General features: G+C 49.5%; 1 protein-coding gene across 1 annotated transcript in view; it reads left to right on the forward strand.

The window, feature by feature from the left end:
* Positions 1 to 8,289, forward strand: part of LOC144121828 (uncharacterized) — a 24,903-nt gene extending 16,614 nt beyond the window's left edge. Inside the window, exons 3-4 of the mRNA XM_077655243.1 lie at positions 7,617 to 7,667; positions 8,244 to 8,289. Coding sequence (XP_077511369.1) covers positions 7,617 to 7,667; positions 8,244 to 8,289 — 97 coding nt within the window. The remainder of the gene's footprint in view (positions 1 to 7,616; positions 7,668 to 8,243) is intronic.
* The last annotated feature ends 4,614 nt before the right edge of the window (positions 8,290 to 12,903 follow it).

Consider the following 12,903-nt stretch of genomic DNA (forward strand, 5'->3'; position numbering starts at 1 on the left):
TCCCTGCGGCGGAGGTTGCAGCGCTCGGTGTCGCGTTGTCGTTGGCACCGTTGTCGTGCAACTTGGCGAGCGGCTTCGGCGTCACGAACAAATTGTTCAGCGTCCACGAGAGAAGAGGAAGTAGGATCCGGAAGAAGCATGGCGTCCAGCATGGTCAAGGCTTCGCGACCGTGCACCAAATGGAACGGAGTGAAGCGTGTCGTTTCGTGGAGCGCAGTGTTGTATGCGAACGTGATGTAAGGCAGTATCCGGTCCCAGTTCGCATGGTCATCGTCGATATACATAGCAAGCATATCGGCAATTGTCTTGTTAAGCCGCTGAGTGAGTCCATTTGTTTGCGGATGGTACGCTGTAGTCTTGCGATGGCTGGTGCCACTGAGTCGAAGTACCTCGCTTGTAAGTGCCGACGTAAACGTGGTGTCCTTGTCATTTAATACGACTGTTGGGACTCCGTGACGAAGCACAATGTTGTGAATGAAAAGTTGTGCAACTTCGGCGGCGGTGCCACGGCGATGGGCCTTTGTCTCACAGTAGCGGCTGAGATAGTCAGTGGCAACAGCGATATATCGGTTAAGGCGCGCCCACACTAGCGGGAAGCTTCCCGCACCGGCACAGCGTCAACGTCGACGCTGCCTCGCAGCTCCTCGGAATGACGCTCACACTGCGCGCGTTTTCTCGCTGCGGTTGTCTTGAAATGTGGAGAGAGGAGGCGCTGAGGGAGGACCCGAACGAGCAGAAAGAGAAGGGGATCTTCACGTGACAAAGCGCGCCCTATTCTCGCGTCGTCGTCTTGATCGTCTGCTAGCTCTCCTCCCGTCGCCCTTTTTGTCACGAGGATGGCTGGTTCCAACGATGAGCTGTTGGCTATGGTAATCGTACTTATACTTGTTTGTTCGCTGCTTTTGCACAGTCTCAAGTCGCATGTCCGTGCTGGCAAAGCAGCCGCCGAGTGTTGCTTTGCCAGCACTCGGCCGGCCGGCCGGACGCGCGCAGCCTCCGCCTCCGCCGACGGGGTCACTGAACTGGGTCCGACGTCACGGTTCACGGTCGGCGCCCATTGGCTGTTCTCGTCAGCGGCACGGGAAAAATAGGTACCGGACCCATCGCTCTGCGGGACTGCACAGCAGGCTGTCTGCGGGAGAAAAACCGGCTTGTGCGGGAAGCGGCGCGCGGATAACGTCCTGCGTTGCGCGTTTTCCCGCTAATGTGAGCGCGCCTTTACCCATGGAAGACTCCGGAAATGGACCGAGTAAGTCCATGCCGACCTGTTGAAATGGGAGGCGCGGGGGCTGGGTAGGCTGCAGGAGCCCGGCTGGTTTAGTCGGCGGCGTCTTCCGGCGCTGACACTCACGACAGGTTCGCACGGTGGACAACCACAGCAAGCCTGGGCCAGTAGTACTTGTGACGTATGATGCTAACATGCGGGATAACCCGAGGTGGCCCGAGGGAAGGTCGTCATGGCACGCACGTAGAACTTCGTCACGAAGCGTTGTAGGCACTACAAGCAGATAGACAGTGTCTGTTGGGCCGTAGTTCTTTTTGTAGAGGACACCATCGCGCAAGCAAAACGATGACAGTCCGCGCTTAAAGAGTCGAGGTGGTGATGGAGCGGTCTCCTCAAGGTACTCGATGAGGGGCAGCAGCTCGGAGTCGTCCCTCTGTTGGCGGGCAAGGGTGGGTGTGGTGACAGCTCCCAGAAAAGCGGAATCGTCGTCGGACTCGTCCGTGGGGCAGGGAATAGGAGCGCGCGAGAGACAGTCAGCATCACTGTGTTTCTGGCCGGACTTGTGCACGATGGTGACATCAAATTCTTGTAACCGAAGGCTCCATCGAGCAAACCACCCCGAGGGATCTTTCAGGTTCGCCAGCCAACACAGTGAATGATGGTCGCTCACGACCCGAAACGGGCGGCCATACAAGTGCGGTCGAAATATCGTAACTGCCCAGAGCACAGTCAGACATTCCTTTTCCGTGGTGGAATAATTGACTTCTGAACGGGATAAAGTGCGACTGGCGTAAGCAATCACGCGTTCTAGACAATCCTGTCGCTGAACAAGGACCGCACCGAGACCAACGTTACTGGCATCAGTTTGCAGCTCCGTGTCGACCTCTTCGTCGAAGTGACCAAGCAGAGGCACAAATTGGAGATGGGACTTGAGTTCCGTGAAGGCTCTATCCTGGTCCTCACCCCAAAAGAAGAGTTCAGCGTCTTTCGTCAGGCCGGTCAGAGGCTCTGCTAGCTTAGAGAAATTGTAAACAAGCCGGCGATAGTACGCGCAGAGGCCCAAGAAACGATGCAGGCTCCGTTTTTCTGTTGGCTTGGGGAAAGCAGCTACGGCCGGCGTTTTTTCGGGGTCCGGACTAACACCTCGAGCGCTCACAATGTGACCAAGAAACTTGAACTCGTGAAACGCAAAGTGACATTTTTCTGGCTTGAGAGAGAGACCATCGGAACGTATGGCCTCGAAAACAGCCCGGAAACGTTTCAGATGCTAATCGAATGTGTCAGACAAGATTGCAACATCGTCGAGGTATACGAGGTACGACTGCCATTTCAGGCCAGACAGCACAGTGTCCATCATTCATTGGAATGTGGCAGAGGCAGAGCACAAGCCAAAAGGGAGCACCTTAAACTCGTACAAACCGTCGGGAGTAATAAAGGCGGTCTTCTCTCGGTCGCGTTCGTCGACCTCTATTTGCCAATACCCACTGCGGAGGTCAAGGGATGAAAAGTAGGTGGCATGGCACAGGCGGTCTAGGGAGTCATCAATGCGTGGCAGGGATACACATCGTTTTTCGTGACGTTATTGAGGCGTCTGTAATTCACACAGAACCTGAGGGTGCCATCTTTCTTCTTGACGAGAACAACAGGCGATGCCCAGGGTCTTGTGGACAGTTGTATGACGTCGTCCTGAAGCATTTGAGTAACTTGACGGCGAATGGCATCACGTTCTTTTGAAGACATGCGATAAGGATGCTGGCATAGTGGTCTTTGGTCCTCAGCAACGATAATTCGGTGCTTGTTAAGCGGCGTCTGTCGTACCTTGGAAATCGATGCAAAACAGTCGCGGAATGAAGAGATAAGGTTTTCCACGCAGCGTTTCTGACTGGCCGAGAGGTGCGGGTTTACGTCGGTCGGAATGGCTGTAGCCGTCGTCTCGTCGAGGTCTGACGCGGTGGACGAAGAGCACTGCCTGGTACACTCTCCAAGCTCGTCAAAATAAGCGATGACCGCTGTTTTCGTTAAATGCTGTGGTTCACGGGAAAAGTTGATGATCAAGATGTCGGTGCGACCGTTGTAAAGTTCTACTAGGCCTCCAGCGACACAAAATTGCCGAGCGAGTAGCATCGAAACGTTCCCTTCAGCGATGCCAAGAGTGCCGGTGCTGTCATTAAACTCGACAGTGATGAACTTGCTGGCTCGCGGAGGGATCGTTATGTGGTCGTCACATACGCGCAACGTTAATCTGCTGAGCACGGTGTTGGTGTCAACGGCTCGCTGTGCAGAAAAAGATACAATGAGCTCCCGAAGGTTGATGACCGCGCCATCCTTTTGAAGGAAATACATGCCCAGAATGAGGTCTTTCGAACAGTCACTTAATACGGCAAAGGAACCAGTCAAAGTAAGACCACGGATCTGGATGCGACAGGTGCAGTCTCCGGTCGGCGTCACTACATGGCCACCATCGGTGCGGATCATGGGTCCACACCAATGCGTCAGAACCTTACGGAGGGTTGTGGCGAAATGCCTGCTCATGACAGAAAAATCAGCGCCGGTATCAACGACTGCGGTCACTTCATGACTGTCGGCGGTTACACAAATTTCAGCAGCAACTAATCGTTCGCAGCACGTCGGATCGGGTCTTCGCCGCTCGGGCCGTCGCGTCAAATTGTCGGGTGGAGGCTGTTGACTCTGTGCAGCGGCGGTGGCCCTACCCCCGGAGGATGCCGTCTTCAGTTTTCCCGGCGAAGGGACGTGCCTCTGAACTGACCAGAGGATGAGGGCCGCCTGGGTGAAGCAAAGCGCCTTGGGGACGGCGATCGCGATTGGCGCCGCTGCGAGGTCGGGGGCAGCACCTGAGTGGCCAGGTTCTCCTCTATGTCCTGCGGTCTTTCACCATAGCGCGGTCGAGGGGCGTCTGGTGGGAATCCTCGCAAACCCAGCCGCCGGTACGGACAATTCTGCAGAATATGGCCGGGCTCCCCGCAGTGGTAGCGGAGCGGGCGATTGTTGGATGTTCGCCATACGTGCGCTTTGCTGAAAGGAGGGCACAGGTTCTGCTGCTGCTCGACGGGACGCAGGTAACGATGGGGCGGTCGTGGTTCGGCAACGGGGCGAAACGCTTGCGGCGCGGGGGCAGCAGGTCGGCGCAGAGTATCGTTGTAGGACATTACGTACGGCTCTGATAGTGGTGCTGGTGGTGGCTGCACCACCCGCCGAATTTCATCACGGAGGACATCGCCTGTGGAATGTGTGCTTGCCGATGGAGCATCCAAGTGGAGCTGTCGCAGGTCTTCGCGAACAATGCTCCGCACAAGCTCTCGCAGCGCCTCATCCACGGGACCTGGTAAGGACGTGCAGTAGTAACCGGCCGCTACATTTGCATGACGGCCGTATTGGGCACTCCGTTCCTGCAATGAACGTTCCATGCTCGTAGCTTCCTTAGCGAATGCGGTGACGGTGCTGGGCGGGTCACGCATGAGGCCAGATAACACCTGCTCCTTTAATCCACGCATTAGGTGCCGCACCTTTGTAGCTTCGGGCATGGCCGGGTCGGCCCGATTGAAGAGGCGGGTCATGTCCTCCATGAACATGGCCACGCTATCGAACTGCTGTGACCTAGAGCGAAGGGCGATTTCAGCATTTTCCTTTTGTTCATTCGAGCTGAATGTAGCGAGCAGCTCACGGCGAAAAGCTGCCCAGTTGGAAATGAATGCCTCGTGGTCTGCTAATTGCTTAACGAGGGTCTTTGTTCTGGCAGTCTTGATGCCATAGGTAGCATAAGAGGGCTCTCGCACAGTTTCCGCCCTCGCAGTTATATGACGGTCCACGTCCCACTCGCAGTAATACAGGACGTGCTACGTCCGCCGCTATGGACGAGGGTGGCGCTGGTGAACACTCTCAAGGTTCGCTTACGCCGAATAAACATAAATACCCACGAGAGCAGCAGATTGGACAGCCGTCGCCGTAGCTCAGTTTGTAAGAGCACCGGACGCGATATTCTGAGGTCGTTGGTTCGTTTCCCACCGGCGGCATGGTTGATTTTTCTGCTGCTTTATAATTTGCTTTAAACAGATAGATTAATGTATGTATTATTATCCCATTGATTAGCACCAGACATTAAAAAAATAAAAAAATTAAACATTCCCCTATGCCCCTTGGTTTCAGTGACTGTCTCCCTTCATAAGTTTGTCAAAATGAGTCCCTCATTTCCTTATATATATATATAAGGAAATGAGGGCAATATGAGGCATAGGGGAATGTTTAATTTTATATATATATATATATATATATATATATATACACACATATATATATATATATATATATATATATATATATATATATTGTAGGCTGTGGCATAGAAATAGTGCTGCGATTTTCTCTTTCTGACCGCAATCTTTGCTTTGAATATTTATCCTATATATGAATTTCCTGATCCCGGAAACCACAAAACGGGGTTGTGCCGATTATGTCTATGGTCAGTCTCATTTCTCGCGAAGCGATGTCGAATTTCTAACTCAGTATGTTCACAAAAAAAGCCAGCAGGAAGCAAACTAGCGGGAATTGTACTCAACGAGGCGCACGCGTCCTAATTACTTCTGGGGACGTAGCATACACGTAACTATGTTTCGTATTATTTAAAATCACCTCTTTGCGTGCCTAGCCATTCCAAGTGACCGCAGCAGAATGACTGCTAAAAATCAGGCAATTTTACACACCTTTGCCTCACCTACATACATCAATGAATATGATATCCGGAATTCTACTGCAGTGTGGCTCAGCCATCTTAGCTGCTCATACTTATTTCCAAACACAACTTGGGAGAGTCTAAAACAAAAATCCCAGCTTTCTCATAACTGTTTTCACGCTGAAGCGTATAAATATTATAGCATTGCCAGTAGAGCGCACTTACAGTTTCGAGCGAAACTTTGTCGAGTTCTCAATGCAGGCGACAATTTGGTTATAACGAGCGAGTGAAAAGTAGCACGAAATTTTGAATAATCGGCGCAGGCTTCTGCCAGAAAAATCTGTAATCCCACCAAGGCTGAAACCTCTCGCTGAGAAGCAGTCACACTGAAAGTTTTTGTAGTTTATTTAGCAGCATCTATACTTGCTCTATTTTACCCCAGATATTCGCTCAACGAATTCGCATTCTCCTATGCCGTGCCATGTTGGCTTTCTTCAGGGCAGAATGGCGACATTTCTTTGTCCGTCAATATTTCGTCAAAGGCTGGAATCAAGGTCCAACTTAAAATTAATTTGGCGTTCATGCCTGACTTGTGCGTTTTCCACCGGAATTCTTTATTTACAGCGGAGCTTCTTGTTCACCAAGTTCGTGCGCATCGGATGCGTGAGCCAAATTGAGCCTGTGAATAATAGGAATACCCAGTGGAATTAAGTACATAAGCAGGCAACTCAATTTTGCGAGAGAGCACAGTTACGACTAATATGGTAATACAGGTGAGTTCGGGAGAGATTAAAGGCCCGAAACATAATAAATATCTTTACAGCGCAGTATTGTTTCATTTGGAGCTTTTTTGGAGTAGTTTTGTTATGGAGCTTGTATGTTAAAATTCGAAATTTTGTTTAGCAATGGCTCTTCTTGCAACATACTGCATTATATCGGGAAGCAATTTTTTCCACAAGTGTGTAGCAAAACTCCCACGGGTGCTTACGGGACGGTTGTAATATTGCACTTGTATTATATTTTTCAGTTCAATAGGAATCTATGCAGGTTTTACTTTTGTCCTCACGAAACCAGACCCACAGCGGCAGCCGCGACGAGTAATGCTACCTGGGATAGCCTGGCCACTATCAATCCATCCCTAAAGCTATCTTAGCAGGGTATTAGCGAAAGTTGTTCCAGTACCGGCAATGCAGTTGACTGTACACGAAAATGTGCTGCCCCCTTAATCACTTTACTTATGTCAACCAATGCCATATTTTGCAATTGTCTGTTTGTCAGATGTCGAAAATTACGAAATCCGGCTTCCCGAAAAAAATATTTTAGAGTCGCTGTTGTTAGCCATGCAAACATGTTTCGCTTGGTTTGGCTTGCTGTTTATTTCTGTCAAAATGAAAGGAGAAGCCAAAGCAAAAAGCGGTAGGCCTGACTTGGCCTTTGCTATCTGATACAGGCGGCAGCAGACCACTTAGCTCAAATATCAGAGAAACCACGACACCAAACAATATAACAATTATATGGCACAAAAAAGCATAAATTGAATACATGACGTGATACCTATAAAAGGCAATCAGAAAATACAATTAAAGTAGCAATGCAAATACTTGTTGCAACAGAGGACAATATAATGCATAGGCATCAGTGACAGAAATTTTATGACAAAAACGTTCGTGCATTTAGCCTCATGCACTCTTTTCTTCTACGCAGGTCGCACCAGGACGCGCTTCACCCATTTCATGATAATCTTATACCGGCCTTGTGGGTGAAGGTGGAAATTTGGAAGATTTCGTCTCCGGATTTTATGTTACCAGTTAATACATGTTAATTTGAAATGGAACCATATGCGATTAAACATTATTTATACAGCGATTAGTGGTGTTCTTTAAAACTCTCGGAAGTCAGAAGCAAGAAGCATTTTGGAAATACGATGCGTCAATACATTTGACATTGATTTCTTTCACCAACTTTTGCTCCAAGAGCAAATGAATAATTTCAAGTGCTGCTATCTGAGCAACATTTCCAATGTCCCCTGAGGTAAATGAGAAAATATCGTTTGGTGCTAAGGAGAAGCACAGCTGTAGTACGCGCTCCAAGAAAGATCACCACTCACTCTCATTACAGGATAATCATTTGCAAGGCGCTTTCGACTACGCTATATATCTACTTTTCTACAGCGCAATTTGAGTCAATTTTTTGACCGCCGTTAAAAAAGACAAGATAGGTGGAGAAGCAAAGTATGGGTGTGTGAAGACCCTTGTTTGGAGCGTAGCAGCGAAGGAAGGTGGCGCCACCGAACATCTGCTGCCTCGCGTGTTTCCTCTGTTCGTCGCGCAGCTTGAAAATGCAGGGCGTGTGGACCTGGCTGGTCCTGACTTCCTGACGGCATCTTCCGCCGCAAGGGGCACCATGCTGCTTGCACAATTGTCACAGATAGTAAGGAGGCCAAAATAAAATTATGAAGGAAAGAGGGTGAAGAAGACGATGTGGATTAACCGAAGAATAAAAAAGATGAAGAAGCATTCGGTGAGGTGGAGAGAGATGATTGGTGGAGAAGAGAAGAATAAGAAGATGACGACAAGGCTTACGTGGACTAACGGCAAGGCTATAAAAGGGCGAGGGAGAGCGAGGCACGGGCGGAACATCAGAGAAGCGGAGGCTCCGGCGGGTCAGGGACACATCGGCTGGAAGAGAACGATGCCGGCTACTGCTCCGGTGAGCTCGCGTTCTACGGCTTCGCATCGTGGACTTCATGCCGTGCCTGAGCCCGTTCCGGGGAGTCAACGGAGGACGCTACCACCTGCTACGGCCAGGGGTGTCTCCAGCGCTGTTGCCACTCATCCGGGTGGTGCCCCCAATGCCAACAACACCGGCATCACCTACACGGGCGCTTGGACCTGGAGATTATACGACGCAGCCAGCGACGCCGCCAGGGACGCCGGCCCAATCACGTCGAACGCCGCCTCGACGCCGGCTACTGGATCCATACAACGCCGCAGCCGCTCCGAACCAACCGTGAACACGAACGCCGACCACGAATAGTAGAACGCTAGTAGTAGACGCTGGTAGCAGTGTGCCCGGGTCGTGTGTATTTAATGTCTCTGTGTTATGTGTCAGTTTTGTTAGTTTTGTGTTCTAGTGTGTGTGTCACGTAGGGTTTATTAAATGTGCGTTTGTTTGTGTACACCTGTCGCCTAGTTCACTCTTTCGATCCGAGTGTTCTCTGGGGAGATCCGTGACAAAGATAAGTGGCGAGCCTGTGCCAGGATACATTTCCTTTTTCTTTTTGCTTTGTCTCGGATCTTTCCCATCTCTCGACGACCGAAAGTATGGATTTGGCAAGAACGTTAGAACTGGCGCTCAAGCTAGGGTTAAGCACGGAAGAAGCGATGCATCTCTATGAGGAGGAGGGAAAGAGGCAGAGAGAGGAAAGGGCGCAAGCGCGCGCAGACGCTCGTGAGGCAGAGGACGAAGAAGAGAAAAGAGCTCGCGAGGCAGAAGAGCGAGAAGCTAAAAGAGCTTGAGAGGCAGAAGCACAGGAAAAAATAAGGATAGAACGGGAGAAGGAGTTTATTTTGTGGAAACAGGCGCATGTCGCGGGAGGATATGAGGAGATCACGGACAATTATCAGCGTTACTTTGCGGGTACAGAATTTTCTAGACCGGCCAGAATTTGTCCAAGGAAGCTGATGGCTCCCTTCGATGACAAAAGAAATTATCTGGACGCATATGTACAACGATTCGAGCGGATAGCTTTAAGGCAAGGCTGGGAGCGTTGTGAATGGGCCACGGCATTGAGTATGGGTTATGTCCGAGAGGTGCTGAATGTGTTTAGAAGGATGCCTGCTGCTGATTCCATGGACTACGAGAAAGTCAAAAAGGCGCTCCTCCAAAGATTCAGGCTTACGGCAGAGGGTTTTCGTGAGAGATTTCGCACCGCGAAACAGCTAAGCAGTTTTCCTGCAGGCTGACCAACTATTTTGATAGGTGGCTTTATATGTTAAACGCTGAAAAATGTTTTGAAGGGGTGCGTCACAAGCTGGTCACAGAGAAATTTTTAACGTGTTGCAGCTCAAAGCTAGCGCTATTCCTGAAGGAAAGAAAGTTGTGTTCATTGGAAGAGTTCGCCGACACTGCAGACCGATTCCTCGAGGCAGAAGGGCTAAGGAATTTGAGTAAGGCAAAGGAGGAAACCCAAAAATCCTAGAGAATGATGCGGCAAAATCAAGAGCATATGGCGGTGCATCTAAGGTGCCAGTAAAGTGTGTTCTCTGCGGCAAGGTGGGACACCGTGCAGCTGACTGTCGGACTAGTAGCGCTGCCCAAAAAAGCACAGGTTGTGTGTCAGGGTTGTAAGAGGAGGGGTCATACTATGGATGAGTGCCGATACAGAACGCAGGACCGAGCTGCATGCGTTGTCGACTCTAGGGTAGAACTTGTCAGCCACTCGAAGTTCCACAGCTGAAAGGAGAGCAAACACCGCTGGAAGCTGGAAAATGAGGCTGTGAGTGGAACACCCAAGTCGAAAGCAGCAATGCCGGTGGTGGTTGGGAAATAGAGGACCGTCCTATATTGTTGCTTAGAGACAGCGGAGCCATCACAGTTTTGGTTTGGAGAAGCCTGGTGAAGGACGAGGATCGTACAGGGGAAGCGTCGGGCGTCACTCTCGTAGATAGCACAGTAAAGTACCTTCCTGAAGCCAGCATTCTAGTGTCCACGCCATATTATACTGGGCAAATAGTGGCAAAATGCGTAGACCAACCCATCTACGATCTCATCTTTGGAAACATACGGGTGCAAGAAGTGTCGAAGACCCCGATCCCGAGTGGAGGATGCTCGACGTTGAAAAACATCTAAAGGAGGAAAGGCTCGCGACAGCTCAGACGGGTGCAGTCAGTTTCTCGTCGGCAGTGGAGAGAAGAGCTCAAGCGACAGCTCGAGCAACGCAGCGTCCGCTCTCTACTCCTGTTACGATGTGCCTTAGCGTAACACCGGGCAAAATTGCAATTAGGCAAAAAGAAGACCCGCGCTTGAAGGCCTGCTTCGAATGAGCCGGGAAAAAAGTGAAAAGAAAGAGTCGTACGTCATTCGAATATCAATTCGTAAATGGTCTTCTGCCTAGGGAATGCATATTTAGTTCAGGAAGGCGGGTCCAACAGCTGGTGTTGCCAAGAGATATGCGAGAGAACGTGCTACGCTTAGGACATGACACCATTATTTCCGGACACCAGGGTGTTCAAAAAACGGTGTCTAGGATCACCGAGGAGTTCTTTTGGCTGGGTATTCAGAGTGGCGTTAAGCACTTTGTTCGCTCATGTGACGTGTGCCAGCGCACAGTTCCGAAAGGAAGAGTTGGTCCAGTACCTCTGGGCAAGATGCCAGCTATCGACCTACCGTTTCAGCGAGTGGCTATTGACAATGTGGGGCCAATCCCTCCGAATCAAATCAAATCAAAATTTATTCTGTATGCGTACATATTCATACATTCTGGTCTGCCTAAGCACATATTGCTTTTGGCTGATGAGGCAGCAGGTGGAGAAATGACTTTGTATGAATACATTTCTTTTCTTAACAGTCATGCTAACACCGAGAAAAAAGTCTGAACACAAAATAGCCCATATGAAACAACTCAAGCTATATACAAGGCAATACATTTGCACACCAATTTCTTATGTCCATCATCATCCTACACTTGTTATTTGCAATACATAGATCATCGGGAATTTTAATAAATACAGTCGGTGCATAATAATTTCGCATCATTTTACCATAGTTTGTATAAACCCGTGGCTTAACAGAACGTTCCGTTTTTCTCAAGGTGACATGTATTTTTACGGGAGTCTTATATTGATTTGAATAATAATACCGCGTTAGCACAACAAAGTGGAAGAGTTCGCGAATCTTAAGGATGTAGTATCCGCCAATGGCAATAGATCTGTGCTTACTCTGGTTGACGTGGCCACTCGTTATCCTGATGCTATTCCACTGAGAACTATTGATTGTATCCAAGTGGCGGAGGGTCTTGTGAAAATGTTTTCGCGTTATGGGTTCCCAAGTGAAGTTCTGAGTGACCGGGTCTCGAACTTCACATCGGACCTAATGAGGAAGGTTAACCGCCTTTTTCAGTAAGGCAGTTACTGACGACGCCTTACCATCCCATGTTTAATGGGCTTGTAGAGCGGTTAAACGGCACCCTCAAAATTATGATCAAGAAAATGTGCCCGGAGAGACCTAATGATTGGGATAGATATTTCTCAGCTCTTTTGTTCGCTTACCGCGAGGTACCGCAAACGAGTCTTGGTTTCTCGCCTTTCGAGATGTTATATGGGAGAACCGTTAGAAGTCCACTTACAATGCTCAACGAGCTGTGGGCTAATAAAGAGATTGCATCAGATCTCAAGACAACATGAACGTATGTTCTTGAGTTGCGGGACAGGTTGAAGGAAACATGCAGGCTTGCACATCAAGGCCTGGAAAAGGCGCGTGAACGCCATAAGGGATATTATGAAAAAAAAGCCATTCACAGGAATCTGAATCCGGGCAACACGGTTCTCGTCCTGCTACCCACGGATCGTAATAAGTTACTGATGCAGTGGAAGGGCCCGTATCTTGTGACGCGGAAGAAAAAGAACATGGATTATGAGGTAATGATAAATGGTACTCAGAAGGTTTTCCATGTAAATATCTTGAAGAAATATGAAGAAAGAGTTTCCGTACGGTGTTACGCCCCCAGGGTAGCTTGTTCGGTAGTGGCTGAGAGGACAGGCGATGTTGCCGAGGAGCCCACGTGCAGTGGGAAGAAAAATGCAGGAGGGGATGAGGTACTAATGAAGCCCAAGATGAATGAAGACATACGATCACAGCTCTACTCCAAATCAAGGGATAGATGTTTTCAGGTGGGCCAGGCAAAACGGAGATCATATGTTACAAATTAGAGCTCTCCACAGATAGAGCCAACTCAGCAGCTCTAGGTACCTCTGGGATGTATCTTGTCGTT

The sequence above is a fragment of the Amblyomma americanum genome, chromosome 1 (genome assembly GCF_052857255.1).
Source record: "Amblyomma americanum isolate KBUSLIRL-KWMA chromosome 1, ASM5285725v1, whole genome shotgun sequence".
In the NCBI taxonomy this organism is placed as follows: Eukaryota; Metazoa; Arthropoda; class Arachnida; order Ixodida; family Ixodidae; genus Amblyomma; species Amblyomma americanum.